At 43.9% G+C, this 10727-nt stretch overlaps 1 protein-coding gene across 7 annotated transcripts in view; it reads right to left on the bottom strand.

Annotated features, from left to right (window-relative positions):
• Window positions 1-1750: 1750 nt before the first annotated feature.
• map7d1a (MAP7 domain containing 1a) overlaps window positions 1751-10727 on the bottom strand; it is a 53696-nt gene continuing 44719 nt past the window's right edge. For 6 of the 7 annotated variants that reach the window (XM_080768551.1, XM_080768549.1, XM_080768554.1 and 3 more), the window contains 5 exons: window positions 9465-9512; window positions 9322-9382; window positions 6805-6886; window positions 6188-6426; window positions 1751-3302 (listed from right to left, as the gene is read on the bottom strand). In XM_080768551.1, coding sequence (XP_080624677.1) covers window positions 3292-3302; window positions 6188-6426; window positions 6805-6886; window positions 9322-9382; window positions 9465-9512 — 441 coding nt within the window. In that variant the 3' untranslated portion in view covers window positions 1751-3291. The remainder of the gene's footprint in view (window positions 3303-6187; window positions 6427-6804; window positions 6887-9321; window positions 9383-9464; window positions 9513-10727) is intronic. The other variant, XR_013964381.1, reaches the window with a different exon arrangement.

Raw genomic sequence — 10727 nt, 5'->3', positions numbered from 1 at the left:
AATTAACTTTATACCATGAACCAATAGCACAAAGTTATCCGTCCTCACCCAGACAGCAAGTAACCCAAGAATAGGGTTAAGCTGGCAACTGCTCCAACGCACCTATCAGCACGCTTCCAGGATCCGACAGCGAAGATAATACACCCATCAATCAGTGTGACGTGAACGCGGGGCGCTACCATGCCAACAATTTCAGAGCTGTCTGATTGACAGCCTCTAACTCCGAATGACTGACAGCACCATTATTGTCATTAGAGACCCATCATTTACAGACCTTCCGGCCCCCCATTCTTCATTTCACTCTTTCATTTCATTCTTTGTGAATTAATTCAGTGAATTGGCCATATAGCCAGCCTGCCTGCTGCTCACTGCCACGCCAACACCTTCCTAAAAATAGTGCACACTAAACCCTACAAGTCCCATCTGGGAATTACACACAAGGAGGCCTTTTCTAGCAGATCAACTGGGTCAAGCACATGCGAGGAAAGAACATGAATTTAAAAAAAGGAAATAAAGAACTGCAAAAATGCAGTCAGATTTTATGAGGGCACTTGGGACTTCCATCTGAGAAATCTCTTTGTCAGGCTTGAGGATGGAATGGATGTAGGACTTGAGTGGTGGGGATATGGTCCAAGGAAACTTGATACACCTCAATGCTACAGTAGTGACCCCTGCTGGAGTGGATGAGTACAGCTCCAAAAACATTTTATAGGGGCCATTCTAATAAGGGCAGCTGAGACGCCCACATGTTAAACCAGTGAGATCAGGTTTATCATTGTCTTATGAGCACATTAATAAGAGGCAAATCTTTCCATTTGACACTATAAATGGTAACGTTCTATCAGTCTACAAAAGGTTGGTTGTGCAAGGTTTGAGGTAACAAAATGTCACAGTAATCAAATACAATGCAGCGTATAAGGAGGAAAATGTCACAGGTGCATTAAGTCTCATTTATGCCCTGTCGTACAACGCATCTGCGACACGTTGTGAGCTTGCTGGTCTGTTATGTTTTAGTGTGGGACACCATCATACAGCAAAGTAATAAATGAGGATTTACAGGTATTTTCATTCATATGGTTCCATAAGTGTCCAGTAGGTTCCGTCATAAATCATATAAATCACACTGCATGACAACTTAATCAAATGAGTTACACACTATCACTAAAGCATGTTATTGCTTTAGGGAGAAGGCGGACATAAATTGCTTGTAATGGACTGCAGCTGGCTTGAAGAACTGACAGCGAACTGCTCCATGCAAGTGCCAGAACCCCACCCCCCTTCCCCCTCCCCCTCCCACCAATTGGCCTGGCCACCAGAATGTGGCGACAGTTTAGATAGTTCAGTGTGGAGCCCCTGCTGGGTTTTTGGAAAAGGAGCCAGAAACAGGAAAGGACAGCTGAGCCTCAGCTGAGGCAGGTCATTTGCCATCTTCAGAATGTTGGGCCCCTCTGGAACCATTGCTAAATGGGTTTTCTGGTGGTTAGGTTGCCCTCCGTCTCTCATGCAGCAGCCGATGGCATAGACGAAAGCCTCATGGGTAAACACGTCAGAGTCAATGTTCAATCCCAAGTACAGAGCATTTCCCAACTGTCCTACTTTGTCAAAGTCACGCTCCAAGTTCAATATCTCTGTTTGATGGATGACCGGAGACTGAGAATCAGTGAGTTCAACAAAACACCTGTGACTCTCCCTCTATTCCAGCAGACCACCACCCTCAAATCTATTGAAGACAAACAGATGAGACCACAGATTCATTGGACAGCGTTGTCTTTAATCAGACTCAAGATATTCCCGTTGACCTTTAAACACACATCAAAATATTTATAGCATATACACGCGCCAGCATTTTCAAATACATGATGAGTCTGTGGAATTTCGATGCAAGTGACGGCAAACTGAATCATGCTTGCACAGGTATAGGAAAAAAACAACTGCATAACGTAGTGGGGGAGAAATGAACCCCTCTAGTTTACATTCTATTTCCAACATTAACACATGACTGGATCCGTTTGCTGGGCAGTGGCTCAGGAGATAAGAGCAGGTGTCTGGGGATCAGAAGATTCTCAGTTCTATTTACCACTCCTCCTTGCGTCATCTCCAAGGGTCCCTGGGGCGAGACACTGAACCCCTAACTGCTCCCAATGAGAAGGTTGGTGCCTGGTATGGCTGCCTCCACCGTCGGTGTGTGAACAGGTCAATGCATATTGTAAAGCGCTTTGGAAAAAGGCGCAATATAAACAGAGACCATTATCTGCCACTTGATTGTGGTTTTACTAATCCCGGTTATGGGATTCTCCTGCAGTTTTTCCCCCCTCATTTATCATGACATCCACAATCAATCACGATTGAAGAAGGGATGAGAGTTTCAACACATGAAGCGAACACACACAGTAGCAATCCACTGGAACTTCAATTTCATCAATGAGATTTTAAATGGTACAAAAAAACAAAAGAACAGGTAGCTTTACACAGACCAGGTTGCAACAGATATGTATCAACTGGACTTAAAAAAGCCTTCTCAGAGCAGAGTTGCCTCGGGTGCAGGCTTTAGTTCCGACATACTATTGATCCGAAACCTCAATCCTAACCTAACCCTAACCGCAAGCACGGGAGCAGCGCATGTCGGACCATCGCTTTTTCGCATCGCATCGCATGTCCCCCCGCTTCGGATCTTCGGTGTGTCGGAAAAGCGTGCGCACCCCGTTGCCTCAATGTCTACTCCCTTTCATATCAGCTCTATTCCACAGACCCCCTCCCTCCTTTGTCAAACACACAAGTTTCATTTACATTATTCACATAGAACACTGTACCCAGTCGTTTTCTCCTCGAGTTAAAGAACTCACTCAATTCTTTTTTTCTCAGCAACAGTTACAGTAACTGTCCAATAGAGTATTCGTGCCCTCCATTCAGCTGTACTGTGGTTGTACACTGGATGGTAGAGGGCCTCTTAAGGTGCATGGAACTGCCGCCATGATAATCTTCACGCACAGTATGTTATCACTGGTATGCCGTGCACATGGCAGGTGTCAATGTCTTCCGTCCCGTTTCATGTTTTGCTTGCCTATTGTTGCTGATTGCAGTTACTTCTTCTTTTGCAGCTATTTTTTTCCGCCCCTTTTGGGGGGTGGTGAAAGTTCTAGAAAGCAGTCAGTGATAGTTTGGCACAGGTCACACAGGGGCTGTGGGTGTTGGTCTCCCCCAATGCGAGCATTGGCTGTACCTGGGATGGTCGTGGAGATGGGGGGGGGGGGGATGATGCTCATCGTCCTCTCTGGAATGTCCTGGAACGTCTCACAGGACCTCTAAGGAAGAACACACGTAGCACGGTAGGGGTTAGGGGATCAGGCATTTCTTGTCGACACTCAACATCAGCCACCACGTAAAACAAAAATACAGACGAAATGCCGTCTGGCCATTGAATAGAATCATATTGGAGGCCACCCTCGTTGACCCGAGTAATGTCATAGCCTCGTAAACCTCTGACCCAGTGACAATGCTGAGCTCCAAAGGTCTTTGGCACGTTGCCACGGATAGGAACCCATAAACCTTCACTTGTTTGTGTAAGGACTACAAAAGGCTGCCTTATCAGACGACAGACACCCGTAGGAAAAAATCTCTACGAGGATTCCTACCAGGATTGCTAAACTACAATGAGAAATAATCCAACATGGTGAATCGGCGGGTGATTGATGCAACTTGCGATTTTGACTGACAGCAACACATGTTGGCCAATGGCCAGTCTACAGGGAGAGGGCAGGGGGAGTTCAGTCATTATACGTATCAACGTTCATATTAGCCCTGACGGTATGCTTCACCTTCTCTCCATATCGTCAGGAAATCAGACCATTCAAGTCGGTTTCAAGATTAACAACATGATCATGTGCCACACTGCCAAGAGTGGGAAGTTTCCAGACATAGTACTAAGATGGCATATGATCCACTGGAATGTTCATGTTTGGAGTGACTGAGGCAAGGTGGACAGGAGTGAAAGTTTATAGCATTTTTCCTTTTCGTGACAGCAGAGGTTTTGACACGGCATGCAGGGCCATCCCCAGTTTGCTTTAGATATTATTTATGACCAGTGACCTGTCTGAAGGATGGCAGGTGAGGGCTGAACCATGGCAATAAGAGACGGATAGCACTGCTGGTGTCATGCAAGGGTGGCAAGGGAAGTGCGGGGGAGGAGCGTGGGCTGCATAACTGTGATGGAGTCCTGTTTCTATCCACTGGCAGACCAACACCTGGGCCTCCTCCTCACCACCTTCCACCATTCGAGGAATTTTGACACTGGGCGCGGGGCCCACGTCAGTGGGCCGCTGAGTAAAAGCTGTCATCGGTGTCAAAAGATACCGACTACCCCTTCACTCCTCTCCATTACTTCCTGGCACGTTTTTTTCTGCCATGTTTCCTGCTCTCTTTGCTCAATAGTCCCTCTGGGAGTGACGGATCAGTTCTCTCACTTCAATCCCCAGCCTCGCATGTCTCTCTCCCCAGGGTGGGTACTTGCGTACACAAGTGATAACCAGCACCCAAGACGGGAATTACACACCACAGTAGAGCTTGGCAGGATTTCTAACCCAACTGCATTATTAACCAATGGCGCCTCGCGATGCAATTTTTAGATAGTGACTGTACGCAAACCGTGCTGCTAATACGAAAAGTCAAATGCTAAACCAGATGGGCTCATTATTCTCGTTGTAAATTAATCACGGCTTTGCTTTGAAAAGGAGAGTCAATAAACAACTGGTTTTCTTGTGCTGGAAGACCAATTGGTTCAATACAGCAGTGGCTGTATTGAATAATTTATGATGGGAAACAAAGTACTGATAATAATAATAAGACATAAAGTAAGAATTTTAATCCAAATCTTCCCTCAATAATGACATGCCCAAAGTAGGGGAACCAGGCAGGTTGAAAAGTGGTTCAAAGATGTATAATTTATGATGGGAAACAAAGTACTACAGTAATAGTAAAATTATTCAAAATATACATAATAAATGACAACAATGTGTGTCTCCAAATCCCACGGTACACCTAGACTTGTCTCATGATACACTGTTTGGGAACCACTGCAATAGTATACACTACAGTCACAAGCCATATTATAGTGTAGCCGGAGTTGAGGTGGGAATCAGATGGCACACAGCAGTAACTTAGTTTGTCAAGCCGTTTTCACACATGCACTGAAATATGGAAGTTTCCCAGACTTTATAGGATGGGACTGTATGTATGAACACAGATGTCCAACTCACTAGGACTTGACATGCAACAGACGTTATGTTGGCAGATCTCTTGAGACTCGGGAAAGCTACTTTCAAAATTACTCAAGCTCAACAAGATCTACCTACAAAAATAATTATTATCCCACTGCTGAAAATTGTTTATAAATGTACCAGAGGGGCCTTTGGAATAGCAGCACTGGCGTAACATAAGAGAAGAAACGCACTTGGAATGGGACAGAGAGGGGGGAAAATGGAATTGGAAGGATTTCCAATTGTGACATTGTGCGCAACACTCTTGAGAACAAAGTATTGCATTGTGGGTTGAGCTGACAGGCCCTTTTTTATGTCAATCAATCAAGTCACCTTAATTCAAGTGGCAGATGCCAAAAATAGCTTTTTTAATATTTAAATTATATATATTTTTAGGGGCATGTCATGTGGTCTACCTGCACAGCCTTTGTGATCTAAGGGTAGATCACGATCTACCTTTTGGGCACCCTCTGGCCGAGTGCTTTAGTTGTAAATTGTATGTCCATGGATGCCTCATGTGGAGAAATTATATTTATCGGTTGTATTCTGTGGAAGGAAATATGAAAATCACACCTGTGTGAAGTGAGGGGCGCTCTTATCATTATACATCATCTCATGAACACTGAATTTATGTGATTGGTTAGCCGATTTGCTCGTCTACATGACATACATTTTCCCTTCATTGTCAATGGCATTTAATGTTTGTGTTGCCAGAAATGTATGTCATATTTGGCGGACATTTGACCTAATTCCTCCTTTCATTGTCAATGGCAAATATTGAGTGGGGACAAAAGCTGTATATAGGAGGGGCTAGGTCTCCTCAAAAAATAATGTATTTGATGCTCGCATCTCTCCTATTTTTCAGTAAAGTGGGTTTAAGGGCCTTTCAAACAGCTTCACGTTTGAAAGGCCCTTTACTCCTACAGTATATGTACCTGCAACGTGCTGAGGCTTCATCGGACCTGCTTTTTTCATGAAAGGCTCCTCATTTTCAAAAGCGAGAATTGGCTCGGCGGGCATATCACTCTCTGACTTGTCCCGCCCTCCGTTGGTGCTGTTGCCGTGATTAGTTAGCTGGATGATCTCTTCGAAGTGACCGCCATCTCCCTTGGTGGAAAGGCCGTTCTCATGTCTGGCAGGCTGGATGCCATTGACCAGAGGTACAGAAGAGGGTCTGTGGAGGGGAGGTACAGGCAGGGTACAGTAGGATGAAAATTAGTCATCGTGATACAGTGAGTCATACCGCTAAGATCCCATTTAATATACTCTTTTCTAAATCCACCCTCAGAAGCTTAACCATCTGGGTAAACACCTTGCAACAAACAAAGTCTAGTGGTTAAGTAACAATTGTTTATAACTGGCCTGAGCCTTCTGGCTCCCGTGTTTGACTATGAGGTTTGAAAGCACGCAGTTCTCCTTGATTAGAAGGTGACTCCCAAGTAAGTCCCAACCCGTTCTTTTTTTATAGCATACAGGATTTTTACTGTTCATGGTGGTCTTGCATCAGCACATTCATAGCGTACAAACTCAAACGGAAAAGGCTTTATAGTACCTTTCTCTCTCACCACTCTGTCCATTTTCCATCTTGTTGTCGGGCACGCTGACCTCCGTCTGTGGCTGATAGTCAGCAGATGCTTGAAGAACAAGGTGAAACAGATGTTAATCAGGTACTGTATGAAACTCTACTGTTCCCTACCACAATATCCACTGATGTCATTTTGAGCAATGCTCATTGCTTTTCAACCTGTGTGTCATGAGGGATTTGTGTTTGACTGACAGAACCCTTGCTTTGTGGTCAATGAAAAACGATGTGAAAACGGTGGGAAAAAAACACTGATTTAGAGCATGCCATCCAACTTGCTGTCAATCCATTCTATATGTTGCTTGTTTGTAACTCTGATGTTCACTATTTGTTTTTCTTTTAATTATGCAAAATGCTGATTATAAACTACATTAAGCTAATGAAAACAGGAATAAGCACTCTTCCGTCTACCCGTTCCTCTCATTGCTGCACCATCAACCACAAAGGATGACTCACACACACACCACCGCCAAGCAGCGTGGGATTTAAAACAATGTCCACCCCCGAGCTGAGTCAGGATGAAGTGCAATATGCAGAGGAGGGGATGCTGAACTCAGTTATCCTATATGGGGCATACTTCCCCTGTGGTTAAAACTCCCCCCCCCTGCCCCACCTCAACCCAACAAGGGCTGGGGACGTGGCTGTGGATGAGGCTGCTCTCCTCTTCCTCTGATTGGAAAGGAGGCACGCCTGCCAATTGCCTCTGGTCTCTGCGACCACATCAGTGGCGGGGCTAATGGCTTCCACCATGCTTGGGGAGAACGCCACAAACACCCACATATCTCTCTGCCCACACAGATCCATGTGGTTCTGCTTCGTCTCAACATGAGGTGGAAGCTCAGAAGGAAAGTTTATATGATATCTCCTTCTTTCGGAGTGGACTATATTTATTCCATGCTTGGAGGTGATGAGCGTGGGGGTCTAGAAATGGATAATATGTGGGAAGTGAGTGATATTGGGCAGGCAGTCTCATTTCTGTATCTGGAGTCATGCACATTTCTATTTCACAATGGCTCGTGCAGCGGAGGCTCTCCCGCTGTGATTTGGCACAAGCAGAGTCTTCCTCTGCAGTCTCAGGGCTTGAATAACAAAACAATGCTCCTATTGTTTTGAGTGGAACCCCTCAAACTACAGCTGTAAGTGATATGAGGCAGAGATATAATCCAATAGCGAGCTTTATTGAAAACATTCTGATGTGAATCCGACTCAGATGGCTGGCTCAAACAACAAAAGCACACCAAACACGTTGTTTTGTTTGTTTTTCAACCACATCATTCCTGGTATCCCTATTTTGGGGATGTCGTTATAGGCAATGTTTTAATTTTATTGTTTAAGTGTTCGGCTGGCACAGGGGTAAAGTTTCTGCCCGCCACTGTGGAGTCTGGGTTAAGAATCCTTGCCGTATTCACGGTGTGGAGGGTGATCTCTGTTGCTGCATTAGCCACTGTTCAGCAGAGGGCACAACTGAGAGGGACATTGTGTTCCTCTCGGTTAAACTCTTGCTGTCAAGTGAAAAGAAATGGCAGACGATGGCTTTCTACACCCTCCCCACCCAAGACCGTCTAGTTGGGTCAGCAGTGACAGGGACCACATGGGGGGGATTTCAATCTGATTTATTTTTCATTCTATTCTCTTAACATTTTACTATATATATATACTTTTTGTTTTATTTATTTTTTTGTATTCAAATGTCATTTTATAAATAATTTCTCTTGCACTTAGCCTTAATGTTTTGTGGAAAGCACATTTAACTAATGCTAAACAAATAAACTAAAGAAATAAAAACAGCTAATTGAAACGGCCTGTGTGAAATGCAATCTGATAAGTTTAAGGTCACTAAAGACGCAATCCTGTGGAATTGCGAGTGTGGTTATATTTATAGGAAAACACACTATTATAGGCAAAAGTGTGACAAGAGTTTCACTGATTTGGGTATGTCACGGCATAGTGACCAATCAGATGAGGGCAAACTTTGGCAAAGTGCACAAAAGCCTTGGGAAAGGTTCTGAATCGCTGGCCAATCGGAGAGGAGAATAGAGAGTTATTGCACGACTTAAACGTTTTAACAATTTTAAGTGCAATAACAATAGTCTGCTTGCCTACAGGCAACCACACTAACTAGTAACAAAGAACAGCAATTATTTTAGGGTCCTGCCCAAATATTACAATAGCAAGGGATCAATACTTAACTATTTCTACAAGATGGTAGAGCATGTAGATCAGCTATTTTTGCAACTTTTTTCTGAAAAACCTGTCGGTACGAGATGGTGTGAGCTTGTGAGGTTCGCTGCCATAATGGTGCCATTACTACAACAGTGTGATGCCACGTTCTTTCTTGATAATGACATGCACAAAATAGGGATGCCAGGTTTAAAGTGGTTAAGCCTCTAATTACCAAAAAGGATCCACTGAGATGAACTGGACTGAAGGAGCAGCAATTTCACATCAGGCGATGACAGATGCAATCCAGACTGATTCTCTGCTTACCTTTGCTGCTCTCTGCCTCTTTGCCATTGACCTGGGTGGGTGTGGAGGATTTGGTCTCTTTCTGTAAAGATAAATAAGAGTTTATTCTTAACATAACATAGTCACAGTCTAATGTTTCGGTAAAAACAGAACAGTAAATGTACCTTGTCTCCTTCTGTTTTGCGTGTCCTCTTCATGATCTCATCAAGGCGCTGGGGAACATAGGGAAAAGTCAGAGAACCAAAATGCCTGGTTTTCACACTTTAAACATGCCATCTATCAGTAAAACCTAGCCCTCATCAACTAGTCTCAAGTAGGCAACAGAGACCAGAATGTGGAAGGGAGCTGGGAACACACATCCTGGAAATACAAAATGTTGAAATTGGATCATACATACAGTACATATTAACAACACACACATTAATACAGACTACACAATGATTGCTATTAGAGATATTGTTAAAGACAAGTCAAGACAAGCTCACACATAGAGATGCTTACACCTTCTGTGCTGGTTTCACTAGACTGTTATAAATGGAGGCCTCAAGGCATATTGTTCATCAATTCTTGTCATCCCTGAACAAATGGAGAGTTGTATATGTTCTCTAGTAGTAGTTTGAGACCAGCTTTAAAGCTTCAAGTGGATGCAGAGGAAGGCAGAGAGCACTGTCAGTAATTGTTAAGCAGCACTTGTGCTTGCTGCTGGAACAATGGATTTAGGATGGTCAAAAGGTTAACTATAGCTTGACTTTGTAGCTCACATTGTCAAAACTGAAAGAAGTGCATGCACTGCATTATTTTGGCGAACGTGGTTGCTTTCTTTTAAAGACAATTCTCAGAATGACTTTTTGGATGCACAGTTTAGCAACATTCAAGGCAACCTCATTCTACGGACACAAAGCTAGCACAAGATAGAGAAACTTGCGTCAATAGCAGCTGTCCATCATAAATGTGAAGTGTTTATGAGAGCCAGTAAAATGAAGAACTCACTTTGGTATTTAGCTTGGCTGAACATTTTCCATCGTATATTGCGACTGAGAAGTTTTATATCAAATTGGTCTGTCCACAGGCCAGCAGGCCCTCAGATTTTTTTATGCAGATCTATTTATGCATTGTTCAGCACATATTTTTGTGTAATTAGATTACTACTTGGTAAAGTTCTTCAACCAATGGAATAAATGGAACCAATGCAGGTACACAGAGAGAAGTGGTGCACCAGGCCTAAGCTTTGGGGTAGAGTACACACTGTTCTAGCAGGCTAATTCCAGCGCAGAGCCAGGCTTTGGCCGGCGGAGCCAGGCCTGGCAAGCCTAGATAAGAGCCTTTCACACACGGAGAGAAGATGAGGGATGAGAAAGAAAGGCTTCAATCTAGGAATGGTTTTACTGTGTGGGGTACGCTTACTGCAGATAGCAAGTCACCAGTCA

The sequence above is a fragment of the Protomyctophum bolini genome (assembly GCF_963924005.1).
Source record: "Protomyctophum bolini genome assembly, chromosome: 7".
In the NCBI taxonomy this organism is placed as follows: domain Eukaryota; kingdom Metazoa; phylum Chordata; class Actinopteri; order Myctophiformes; family Myctophidae; genus Protomyctophum; species Protomyctophum bolini.
The sequence above is the reverse complement of the archived record's forward strand: the minus strand, read 5'-3'. Positions and strand labels throughout refer to the sequence as shown.